The sequence below is a fragment of the Chiloscyllium plagiosum genome, unplaced genomic scaffold (genome assembly GCF_037043375.1).
Source record: "Chiloscyllium plagiosum isolate Xiang-an unplaced genomic scaffold, Cpla_swu_hap1 HiC_scaffold_3, whole genome shotgun sequence".
NCBI lineage: Eukaryota > Metazoa > Chordata > Chondrichthyes > Orectolobiformes > Hemiscylliidae > Chiloscyllium > Chiloscyllium plagiosum.
Window position 1 is genome coordinate 105898639 of NW_028270141.1, and position 13448 is coordinate 105912086.

General features: G+C 43.6%; 1 protein-coding gene and 1 long non-coding RNA gene across 2 annotated transcripts in view; one reads left to right on the forward strand and one right to left on the reverse strand.

The window, feature by feature from the left end:
- The window catches only part of LOC122548369 (uncharacterized), an 84682-nt gene that overhangs the window by 16101 nt on the left and 55133 nt on the right, over positions 1-13448 (forward strand). The gene's annotated exons all lie outside the window — the stretch shown is intronic.
- The window catches only part of cfap206 (cilia and flagella associated protein 206), a 58387-nt gene that overhangs the window by 4958 nt on the left and 39981 nt on the right, over positions 1-13448 (reverse strand). The window contains exons 10-12 of the mRNA XM_043686925.2: positions 12109-12249; positions 6151-6344; positions 973-1104 (exon numbers count right to left, since the gene is read on the reverse strand). Coding sequence (XP_043542860.1) covers positions 973-1104; positions 6151-6344; positions 12109-12249 — 467 coding nt within the window. The remainder of the gene's footprint in view (positions 1-972; positions 1105-6150; positions 6345-12108; positions 12250-13448) is intronic.

Consider the following 13448-nt stretch of genomic DNA (forward strand, 5'->3'; position numbering starts at 1 on the left):
AGGAGGTATAGTCTAGGTAGCTGTGGGAGTCGGTCAGTTTATAGTAAATGTCCATGTCAACCCTCGAACTCAGCATCACCTTGCTAACCTGCAATCTTCTTCCTGACCTCTCCGCCCCCACCCCCACTCCGGACTATCACCCTCACCTTAACCTCCTTCCACCTATCGCATTTCCAATGCCCCTCCCCCAAGTCCCTCCTCCCTACCTTTTATCTTAGTCTGCTGGACACACTTTCCTCATTCCTGAAGAAGGGCTCATGCCCGAAACGTCGATTCTCCTGCTCCTTGGATGCTGCCTGACCTGCTGTGCTTTTCCAGCAACACATTTTCAACTTCAACACAGGACACTGTTCCCAGGTGAACATCCCTGTCTCAGGCTTGCTGCAGTGCTCCAGCAAAGCTCAGTGCAAGCTGGAGGAACAGCACCTCACTTTCTGCTTGGACACCCTGCAAGCTCCAGGATTCCATATTAAGTTCAATCATTTTAGGGCCTGAGTAGCTTTTCCCACTTCCCTACCTCAACCCCCACACACCAGGCCTTGTCATCACACGGGCTGCTACCACACACAACCCATTATCAACCATTAATATGTTAGCAGCTATTCATTCTCTCAGGCTGATCTTTACCCATTCCTTTGTCTGTCTACCTTGTTTTCCCTCCTCTGGGCTCCATCTCCACCTATCACTTACTCCTTCCCTTGCCCTCCCCCATCCCTTCTTGAGTATACAGTATACATCCTTTGCCTAGCTATAATCAATTCTGAAGAAGGATCGCCGGACCTGAAACATTAACTCCGCTTTCTCTCCAGTGATGCTGTGTTTTTCCAGCAATTTCTGATTTTCTAGCCAGTCACCTGTGTGAGCTTGGTGTACCTTTAAAGATGTAGATATCATGAACTGATGTTAGCTTTGGTTGGGAGGTTACAACTTTAAAATATTGGCAAATAAACTTTTCTAAAAAGGCACACCTACCAATTTAATTGCTTTTCTTCTTAACTCCCACTCATTCCATTCGTATGATTTAACTATATTCGGTTCCAGGATGTGAGTGTCAGTTTGTGTGCAGTTGTCATACCTTTCAATGGGTTTTAAGCATCTGTCTGCCTAAAGTGTAGAAAACAAAGAAAAAGACTTAAGCAACACATTGCAAAATGATGATAGGTTGCTTAAAATGATTTGTTCTGCAATATTTGAATAATAAAAAATGGTTTACTAGTCTTCTTCCTCAACAAATTTCCTCCCCACCACAGAAAATATTATTTTAAAAGAAAATGCTGTAGAATTAAGTATATTAAAAGTTTCCTCCTGGCCTGAAGGATTATTTTGGCAGTACTTATAGTAGATTGTGAGCAACTAGGTAGGAATAATGCAAAATTCCTTTCTTTCCTAATGCTGACGCAATAAACTCAAATATGCACCCTATCTGCTAACATAAAACTTCATTGTCTAAAGCTACCTTAATCAGTTTATTAGCATGAAACATTTGCATTATGGTAAGAATGAGTTTTCTTTGGCATCAGAGTTGAATTCTGCTGGAGCTGCGATGGTTTAAAGGTTACAAAAGGTAAATGTTATCCTGTGCTCTGGAGTTTGGACTGTTTCTGCCTGCATCTCACCACTCCTCCCAAATGACATTCTGAGCTGGGAGAACCACCAGGCAGAAAGTTAGGTATTTTGTAAAATATGTAAAGGAGTAAGCCATTCAGTCACTTTGGGTCTGTTCCATTACTGAGTAAGATTACAGGAGATCTGTATCTCAATTTAATTCAACCACTTTGGCTCCGTTTTAAAAAATATCCCTGATTCGCAACTACCTAACACTTAATGTTAATTGAGTATCTACTGTTTGTTGGGGATGAGATTGGAAGCACACATCCAACTATTCTTTCTCCCAACTTCTCTCTGAATAAAAAGAAAAAAATAGTTGGAGAATTTCATCAACTCTAGCAGCACTAGTGGAGACAGAAACAGACATAAGATTTCAAGTCAGAAATGGCTTCTTTAGGCTGTTGACAGAGTGGGAAGAAGGGAGGGTATCCAGAGCAAGAGAGAAAGGAAGCGCTAAAATTGAAGGTTAGAGATGTAAACTTGAAGGTTAGAGATGTAAAAGTACATGTTAATGATAGGTGTACAAAGGAGAAAGTGGGTTCGCTATGCTGAGAGTAAAGCCAACAAGGCACAAACAAAGTATGGTTTGCAATCAAAATGGCTTTATAACCATCACTTCACTTAATGGAGGAGCAGCGCTCTGAAAGCTTGTGATTTCAAATAAACCTGTTGGACAATAACCTGGTATTGTGTGACTTCTGACTCAGAGGTCATTCCCTGAAGTTGTTAGACATAACGTTGAGTCCTCTGGGCTCTAAGGTGCTTAAGAGGAAATTGAGGGGTGGTCCTTCAGCTTGAGTTGAGCTTTGTTGGAGCACTGAACAAAGAACAATACCGCACAGGAACAGGCCCTTCGGCCCTCCAAGCCTGCACCAGCACATTATGCCCTTCCATACTAAAACTATCTTCACATACTGGATCTGTATTCCTCTATTCTCCTCCTATTCATGTATTCGTCCATAGTGATGAAGGATGTAGTAGGTTGCAGAGAGATATAGATAGGATGCAGAGCTGGGCTGAGAGGTGGCAAATGGAGTTTAATGTGGACAAGTGTGAGGTGATACACTTTGGACGGAGTAATCGGAATGCAAAGTACTGGGCTAATGGTAAGATTCTTGGGAGTGCAGATGAGCAGAGAGATCTCGGTGTCCATGTACACAGATCCCTGTGCTTCTTGAACACTGCTACTGTGTCTTCTTCCACCACATCCCCAGGCAACAGAGTCCAGGCGCTCACCACCCTTTTGTGTGAAAACCTTGCTTTGCACATCTCTTTTAAACTTACTCCCTCGTCACTTGAACCTGTGTCTCCTAGTAATTGACCCCTCCGCCCTAGGAAAACGTCTCATACTTTCCACTCTATCCATATATTGTGAGCAGCAAGTACAATAGGCTAGATTGAGTAAAGTGTAAGTAAATCACTGCTTTATCTGGAAGATGTGTCTGGATCCTTGGATAGTGAGGAGGGAGAAAGTAAATGGGTAGGTGTTACACCTGTGATTTCAAGGGAAGATGCTGTGGAGCAGTGGGGAAGTGTTGGGAGTGAAGAAAGTGAGGAATGGGATTGTGGGAAACATAGCAGTTTGGATTAGTAATTGGCTTGCTGAAAGAAAACAGAGGGTTGTAGTTGATAGAACATGTGCATCTTGGTGTCCAGTAACTAGCAGCGTACCGCAAGGGTCGGTGTTGGGTCCACTGCTGTTTGGCATTTTTATAAATGACCTGAATGAGGGCTTAGAAGGGTGGGTTAGTAAATTTGCATACGACACTAAGGTCGGTGGAGTTGTGGATAGTGACGAAGGATGTAGTAGGTTGCAGAGAGACATAGATAGAATGCAGAGCTGGGCTGAGAGGTGGCAAATGGAGTTTAATGTGGACAAGTGTGAGGTGATAGACTTTGGACGGAATAATCGGAATGCAAAGTACTGGGCTAATGGTAAGATTCTTGGGAGTGCAGATGAGCAGAGAGATCTCGGTGTCCATGTACACAGATCCCTGAAAGTTGCCACCCAGATTATAAGACCATAAGACATAGGAGTGGAAGTAAGGCCATTCGGCCCATCGAATCCACTCCGCCATTCAATCATGGCTGATGGGCATTTCAACTCCACTTACCCGCATTCTCCCCGTAGCCCTTAATTCCTTGTGACATCAAGAATTTATCAATCTCTGCCTTGAATACATTTAGCGTCCCGGCCTCCACTGCACTCCGCGGCAATGAATTCCACAGGCCCACCACTCTCTGGCTGAAGAAATGTCTCCGCATTTCTGTTCTGAATTTACCCCCTCTAATTCTAAGGCTGTGTCCACAGGTCCTAGTCTCCTCGCCTAACGGAAACAATTTCCTAGCATCCACCCTTTCCAAGCCATGTATTATCTTGTAAGTTTCTATTAGATCTCCCCTTAATCTTCTAAACTCCAATGAATACAATCCTAGGATCCTCAGCCGTTCCTCGTATGTTAGACCTACCATTCCAGGGATGGACACGCTCCAGTGCCAGTATGTCCTTCCTGAGGTGTGGGGACCAAAACTGGACACAGTACTCCAAATGGGGCCTAACCAGAGCTTTTTGAAGTCTCAGTAGCACAACGGTGCTTTTATATTCCAACCCTCTTGAGATAAATGACAACATTGCATTCACTTTCTTAATCACAGACTCAACCTGCATGTTTACCTTTGGAGAATCCTCGACTAGCACTCCCAGATCCCTCTGTACTTTGGCTTTATGAATTTTCTCACCATTTGACAGGGTTGTTAAGAAGGCATAAAGTGTTTTGGCCTTTATTAATAGAGGGATTGAGTTCCGGAACCAGGAGGTTATGCTGCAGCTGTACAAAGCTCTGGTACAGTCACACTTGGAGTATTGTGTACAGTTCTAGTCACCACATTATAAGAAGGATGTGGATGCTTTGGAAAGGGTGCAGAGGAGATTTACTAGGATGTTGCCTGGTATGGAAGGAATGTCTTACGAGGAAAGGCTGAGGGCCTTGAGGCTGTTCTCGTTAGAGAGAAGAAGGTTGAGAGGTGACTTAATAGAGACATACAAGATAATCAGTGGGTTAGATAGTGTGGACAGGGAGAGCCTTTTTCCAAGTATTGGGACGGCAAACACGAGGGGACACAACTTTAAAGTGAGGGGAGATAGGTATAAGACAGATGTCAGAGGTAGTTTCTTTACTCAGAGAGCGGTAAGGGTATGGAATGCTTTGCCTGCAATGGTAATAGATTCGCCAAGTTTAAGTGCATTTAAGTCGTCATTGGACAGGCATATGGACGTACATGGAATAGTGAAGGTGGGATGGGCTTCAGATTAGTATGACAGGGCGGCCCAACATTGAGGGCTGAAGGGCCTGTACTGCGCTGTAATGTTCTATGTTCTATAAAGAGTGGACCAAGGTGTCCTGAAGGGAATGGTCCCTGAGGAAGGCTGACAAGGAAGGGAAGGGGAATATGTGTCTGGTGGTGGCATTCTATTGGAGGTGGCTGAAATGGTGGCTCATGATTCTTTGGATGTGGATGATGGTGGGATGGTAGGTGAAGATAAGGGGGACCCTATCGCTGTTGTGGGAGGTAAGAGAAGGAGTGAGGGTCAAAGTGTGGGAGATGGGTTAGACCTAGCTGAAGGCCCTCGGTGAAAGTGAGGATTGCAGATGCTGGAGATCAGAGTCAAGATTAGACTGGTGCTGGAAAAGTACAGCAGGTCAGGCAGCATCCGAGGAGCAGGATAATCGATGTTTTGGACAGGAGCCCTTCATCAGGAAAGCTGAAGGTCTTGTCAACCATGCTGCTGGGTATTCCTCAGTTGAGGAAGGAAGTGGATATTTCAGAAGCCCCCTTGTCAAAGCTGGCATCATCAGAACAGATGTGACGGAGACAGCGGAACTGGGAGAATAGAATGAAGTGTTTACAGGAAGCAGGGTGTGAGGATGTATCGTCAAGGCAACTGTGGGTGTCAGTGGGTTTATAGTGGATATTGGTAGACAACCTATCCTCAGAAATAAAAACAGAGATGTCGAGGAAGGGAAGTGAGGAGTTAGAGGAGGACCAGGTGAAGGTGAAGACAGGAAATTGGAAGGAAATTTGATGAACTTTTCCAATACCAGAAAAGAGGAAAGCAGCAATGATGATATCATCAATGTCTTGCAGGAAGAGTAGTAGGTGGGGACCGGATTAGAACTGGAACAAGGAATGCTCCATTTACCCCACAAAGAGTCATGCGGGTACCTATGGCCACCCCTTTTACCTGAAGAAAGTGAGAGGAGTTAAAGGAATTGTTCAAAGTAGGACAAGCTTGGTCAAATGGAGATGGGTGGTGGTGGATGGGGAAAGTTCTTGGAAGACGGATCCACAAGAGACACTTAATTCCCAAAACATCTGCATTAGCTGAATACTTTTTGTATTTGGCTCATTTACTACAATATTAATGTTATTTTCTGTTTTGTGGGCAGAACACTGGAGGTTGGGATCATGAACTGCCTGAGCTACAATGAGACTGCGAGCATTATGATTCGTTGTCACTTTTGTTTTGTGAATCAGCTGTACCTGTGTGTAGGGAGTGATTGTGGAAAACTGCTGGTGGAGCTCTAGCAACTGAATGAGTTCTGCAGAGTGCTTAGCCTCCTGTGCTGCCATAGCAATGTAACATTCAGGCTTTTGAGCAAAAGCAGTTGCGGCTTCCTTTGAGGAGAATGTGTAGTATTTTTCTTGATATTTAAGTACACCAATATTTGGATTTCCTGGAAAAAAAAGGAGAGATTAATTTTTGACATTCGTATAAAGTAGTTTACATCTAATTATTCTGCTGTGTCTGTGTGATGCTGTCTTTTTAATCCACAATGTGGAGTTTTGACGTTTTAACCCACAGCATCCCCATTTGTGCTGAAATGGCTAACAGTCCATATTACTTCCTTGAGAGAATCGTAGCACGTTAAGGTCAATAAAGAGAAATTGTTTCCAATGGCTGAACCAGAGGACACAGATTAAAGATAACAGGCAAAACAACCAAAGGCAACTTGAAGGAAATCTTCTTTAATGGAATCTCTAGGAATGAAAATACATTATCTGATGGAGTGGTGGAAACAGCTTCAATTATAGCTTTCAAAAGCAAGTTAGAGACATACTTGAAACAGGAAAAAAATTGCAGGAATATGCAGAAATAATGCAGGAACTTGACTCCTTGGATTATTATTCTACAATTAGATGAAATCAACAGAGAATGATAGAGATCTAAAGCACAGAAAAAGGCCCTTTGGCGTATTATGCAGGCTCAAATTAAAAACAATCACCATTATAATTCTGTTTACCAGCACTTGGCCTGTAGCCTTGTGTGTCTTGGCATTGTTTTGAGAATCTGGATTAGTGGTGCTGGAAGAGCACAGCAGTTCAGGCAGCATCCGAGGAGCAGTAAAATCGACGTTTCAGGCAAAAGTGGTGGGGGTGGGGAGAAAGTAGCATACAGTACAATAGGTGAGTGGGGAGGGGATGAAGGTGATAGGTCAGGGGCGGGGGTGGGTGGAGTGGATAGGTGGAAAAGAAGATAGGCAGGTAGGACAAGTCATGGGGACAGTGCTGAGCTGGAAGTTTGGAACTGGGGTGAGGTGGAGGAAGGGGAAATGAGGAAACTGTTGAAGTCCACATTGATGCCCTGGGGTTGAAGTGTTCCGAGGCGGAAGATGAGGCATTCTTCCTCCAGGCGTCTGGTGGTGAGGGAGCGGCGGTGAAGGAGGCCCAGGACCTCCATGTCCTCGGCAGAGTGGGAGGGGGAGTTGAAATGTTGGGCCACAGGGCGGTATGGTTGATTGGTGCAGGTGTCCTGGAGATGTTCCCTAAAGCACTCTGCTAGGAGGTGTAGAGGAGACCGCATTGGGAGCAACAGATACAATCAATGATATTAGTGGATGTGCAGGTAAAACTTTGATGGATGTGGAAGGCTCCTTTAGGGCCTTGGATGGAGGTGTGGGTGCAGGTTTTGCAGTTCCTGCGGTGGCAGGGGAAGGTGCCAGGATGGAAGGGTGGGTTGTAGGGGGGCGTGGACCTGACCAGGTAGTCATGGAAGGAACGGTCTTTGCGGAAGGCGAAAAGGGGTGGGGAGGGAAATATATCCCTGGTGGTGGGGTCTTTTTGGAAGTGGCAGAAATGTCGGCGGATGATTTGATTTATGCGAAGGTTGGTAGAGTGGAAGGTGAGCACCAGGGGCGTTCTGTCCTTGTTACGGTTGGAGGGGTGGGGTCTGAGGGCGGAGGTGCGGGATGTGGACGAGATGCGTTGGAGGGCATCTTTAACCATGTGGGAAGGGAAATTGTGGTCTCTAAAGAAGGAGGCCATCTGGTGTGTTCTGTGGTGGAACTGGTCCTCCTGGGAGCAGATACGGCGGAGGCGGAGGAATTGGGAATACGAGATGGCACTTTTGCAAGAGGTAGGGTGGGAAGAGGTGTAATCCAGGTAGCTGTGGGAGTCGGTGGGTTTGTAAAAAATGTCAGTGTCAAGTCGGTCGTCATTAATGGAGGTGGAGAGGTGCAGGAAGGGGAGGGAGGTGTCAGAGATGGTCCAGGTAAATTTAAGGTACCATCGTTTTGAGAATGTTTGCCTCTGTCAGCCTTACAGACAGTGAGTTCCAGATTCACACCACCCTCTGGATGAAAACATTTTTCCTTACCTTAAATCCGTGCCTCTTGGTTATTAGTCCTTTCATCAAGAGGAGTCTTCCGTTCCTCCTGATGCGGTCTCCTCTACCTTGGGGAGACTGGATGCCTCCTAGCAGAGTGCTTTAGGGAACATCTCTGGGACACCCGCACCAATCAACCCCACCGCCCTGTGGCCCAACATTTCAACTCCCCCTCCCACTCTGCCGAGGACAGGCAGGTCCTGGGCCTCCTTCACCGCTTCTCCCTCACCACCCGACGCCTGGAGGAAGAATGCCTCATCTTCCGCCTCGGAACACTTCAACTCCATAGCATCAATGTGGATTTCACCAGTTTCCTCATTTCCCCTTCCCCCACCTCATCCCAGCTCCAACCTTCCAGCTCAGCACTGCCCTCATGACCTGTCCTACCTGCCTATCTTCCTTTCCACCTATCCACTCCACCCTCCTCTCTGGCCTATCACCTCCATCCACACCCCCATTCACCTATGGTACTCTATGCTACTTTCTCCTCACCCCCCTCTCATTTATCTCTCCACTCTGCAGGTACCCTGCCTCTATTCCTGATGAAGGGCTTTTGCCCGAAACATCGATTTTCCTGCTCCTCGGATGCTGCCTGACCTGCTGTGCTTTTCCAGCACCACTCTAATCCAGAATCTGGTTTACAGCATCTACAGTCCTTGTTTTTACCTAATCTTTTCTTCCTGTCTACCCTAACTTATGCCCCTCATAATTTTATACATGTCAACAATGTCTTCTTTCAACCTCCTCTTCTCCGAGATAAACAATCCAGACTGTACAATCTGTCTTCATAATTGAAACCTTGCAACATGCTGGTAAATCTCCTCTGCATTGTCTCTAATGCTATCACATCCCTCCTATAATGTGGATTCCAGAAATGCACATAATACTCGTTTAAATTCTTTCATAATCCCTTTGAAGTCCTCCTCATAATTGACAATGCTTCCAAGTCCTGTATATTATCTGCAAACTTTGAAATTGTTCCTTGTATACCAAGGTCTAGATCATTAAAATATAAATCAGGAAAAGCAAGGGTTTTACGGCATATTAAATCAATGGAAAAAATGATAGGGAACTTAGGAATGCCAAGAAATTAAACTTTCATATATGAGCAATAAATTTGTTTTGTCTTATAATTGCCGATTCACAGGCATCCGATACAATTGGCTTGAACAACCACAGTTAATTTGGAAAGGGAAGAATTGAAAAATAGGAGGAAGTGGGAATCTTGCCCTGCAATCAGTTACTTTTTTTTTTGCTCATTTTGTTTGAAGTCTGTTAATAGCAAGGAGCAATAGTTATGAGCTTTACTTTTTAAAAGAATAATAACACAAGGGAAAATTCTAAACTAAATTTTAATATTACCACATGTCCACAACCCAATGATCTCAGCTAATAGGTCAAGCACATTCCAAACAAAGGAACAACTGAGCTTTCGAAACATTTTGTTTTGATGCGTACATGTAGCTCCTGATACTTGGTTATAAAGTTATATCAATAAAGTTTTTGTCATCTCAGCTGGGAATAGTGTGTCCTATGTTCCTATGTCTTTGATAACCCATGCTAGTGGTTCTGATCTATGAATTCTCACTTTTCCATGATGAAACATCTGAACTTTTTTCAATGTTGAATTTTTCCATCTTTTTGGTAGAGCTCTATTAAGTATCTTAGACAATTTTGTAACAAGTTCTTCTCAATAGAATTTGCTTGTCATATTTTTGGATTGGAGCAAAATGTTTTAATGCATAGGGCTATCAAGGCTGGCACATGAAGTATATTCAAGGCGAGAGTATACAGTTTTCTAAGCATTAAGGGAATCAAAAGTTATGGGGATAAGGGAGAAAACTAGAGTTAAGGATTATCAGATCAGCCATGATCTCATTGAGTGGTGGAGTGGACATAATTGATGGAATGGCTTCTGCTGTTTTGTCTCACGGTCTTAAATATATAAGTTTAAAATCACACTGATCACCATAAATGCAGTAGATATTTAGCCCACTTATATCTTCCACCTAAAGTATAAAGTACTCTAATAATGCACTCATTGCAATCAAGTCAATGACAAAGGATCACGTTATTGGTCATATTTGTTAAGGCCAGATTTTGAAACAAGAGACGAGAAACACGGGTCAGGAAAATTCCCAAATTCACAGCCACGTCTCTGTGAAAGAGGCCCCCGCTGATATAATTTTGGTCCAGGCACACAAGCCCATCTGTAACCTCACAAGATCTTAACCTCATCCTCCTAGCCAGCCCTCATGCTCCCTCCAAGACCTCCTTCAGATACCCCAGAGCCCTTCCCCTATGCCTGCCACCCCTCCCTATGCATTCTTCACATCACTTTCAGTATCCACTAGGCACAGAACCAATGGAGCCAATGGTAAACAGCTTGAAACTAAATGCTGGTTCTGTAAATGCAGTCAGCCAGATGTTACCAATACCTAATATTCTGGCCCAGATCCTTGTGGACAGCACAGACTGAGAAAACCATAAAAGTGCTGAATTAAAATTGGATATTGCATTTTTATGCATGGTTTACAGGGCACCTAATGCCTGCACCAGAAACAGTTTTTGTAGAAACATAGTCCCAATAAAATGACTGCTTTTCTATGATAAAAATCAATCCACCCAACGTGTTGCCATTCTCATATTAGAGGAGCAGAAATCCTTACACAGCAGGGGTATGCTGTCATAGAACATAGAACATAGAAGATTACAGCACAGTACAGGCCCTTTGGCCCTCAATGTTGTGCCGACCTGTAAAACCAATCTGAAGGCCATCTAACCTACACTATTCCATCTGGATCCATATGTTTATCCAATGACCATTTAAATGTCCTTAAAGTTGGTGAGTCTACTACTGTTGCAGGCAGGGCATTCCACGCCCCTACTACTCTCTGAGTAAAGAAACTACCTCTGACATTGTCCTATATCTAACACCCCTCAATTTAAAGCTGTTAAACAATGTATATTAGACAGCAACCTTTCGATTTCTATGTTCAATAGGGCACAGCTGCTGGAAATTGCTGTCCAATTTAGACTCACCAACATTTCCGTTACAAAATCTAGCCCATTATATTTCAACACTTTCAGAAGGCTATTGGATCTTCTGAGGGGGATAACTCAATTTACACATTTTTTGGCAAAGTGGAAAGTACATTCCATTTTAATTTAACTAAATGATAGGATCGTTATTTGCTAGAACAAACCAAAGGAGGCCTAAAAAGATAAGGATCAGCACAATTAAAGGTGACATCCAGTGACATAGTGACAAAATGTTTTGTAGCATCACCCCTCTAGCATCCCTATATTGCCAAGTTTCCAATCTCTAATGCCTTCATGGGACGATGCCAAATAAAGTTCAGGCTTTCCCTAAAGCATTGGCAACATGGACAGTTGCTCTTCTTTGCCCCATTTGCTGAGGCATAATGCTGTGGAATTCCCTCCCTAATACTTTCTGGCCCTCTATTTTCTCCTATAAGACAGATTACAACATTAACTTTTCACCAAGTGTTTGGTCAGCTCTGCTAATATAGCAGGTGGGACTAGATTGGTTTGGACCGAAGGGTCTGTTTCCGTGCTATACATCTCTATGACTCTATTTACAATGTGACAGAAGTTAGTGAAATGCCAGCTGTTGGGGTTACCACTACCATCGAAGCAGAGCTACTAATAACCAGCTTTTCTGCACCACCGAGCAGCCTGTTCATGTGGCAGGAACTGAGCACTGGCTAGCTGCTTTCCTTGTCAGACACTCAGATGTGCAGATCAAGAAGAAGTTTTTTCATGAATTAAGCAAATTGTTTCAACTGAGCAGATGACTGGTGAATCTTACATACCTCTCAGAAGGAGACCATGTCTTGCACCAAGTGTGTAGGCACAGAATCCTCGATACTGTAAAGTTGGTTGACAGTATGCTAGTCTGTCTTCTGGGAAGACCCACTCTCGGTTCTTGAAGTCTGATGGGTTAATTCTTTGCCCTGAGTACCAAACAATTCAAGGAACAATTGGTGCTTTTGCTCATCCTTAGAGATACATAATTTAATAATCACCTCAATTACATCAATACAATCAGAACGTTTTTTTTTCCTCTTATTACTCCTGAACATATACGATTGCCTGAGCAAAGGAGAATCACGTAGAAAGGATTGTACATCTAATAAGGGAGCCTGACTCAATTTTCCATTCATTAAATAATGACTGCACAGAAATATCAGGACACTACTATTGTTCATTCACAGGACATGGGTATCACTGGCCAAGGCAGCACTTATTATCTATTTATTGTTAAGAGTCAACCACTCTACTGTGGGTCTGGTGTGATAAGTAGACCAGACTCCTTCCTTAAAGGACATTAGTGAACCAGATGGGATTTTCCTGACAATCAACAATGGTTTATCGGTCATCCTTAGATTATGATTCCCGTTTTTTATTGAATTCAGATTCCACCATATGCCGTGGTGGGATTCAAACCCAGGCCCCCTGAACATTATCTGGGTGACTGGATTAATGCCTAGCCACTGGGCCATTGCCTCCTCCTCTATCATTATCCATGTCTCTAATTCACTGTGCCTGAGCAATATAATGCTCCTGGATGCAGGAAAAATAAAACCTGATGACAACAGTTTTGGTTGATCTCCCACTGTACCTCCCCTGGTGTTGCTCCTGGACATTGACAGGGCCGTGGAGCAGCTGAGAAAGAGATGACCACAAAGGGCCAAGACGTCCAACAGTTGTGTAGGTGTTTTCTGGAGAGGGACACCAGTTGAAGTGGGATTGATATTGGATTTGTTTCTCATCCTCTGAGAATACAGAATACAAAACCTGGAGCATTGGAAGGCCGAGATCTCCCCATACAGGCCTGAGAGGGGAAGCTCAGGACACTAGATGCCGGCACAGAAATAAAATTACTGTTAATTGGCAAATTTAACACATCTAGTATTTAAATTTAAAATTGATGAAATTTAAGCACCCTGAATGCAGAAAGAATAAAATCTGATGATCAAATTATGTATGACAGTCATTGAAGAAAGGGAATCAAATTGAATCTGTTTTTTTAAATTGTGCATGATCATTACTAGTTTGATAAATATATTCCTCCGTGAATTAGTTGTGAGTAATTATCATTTTCAGACTGATGAAGGATAATATTTGTAAACCGTGACAGTTAATTTTTATA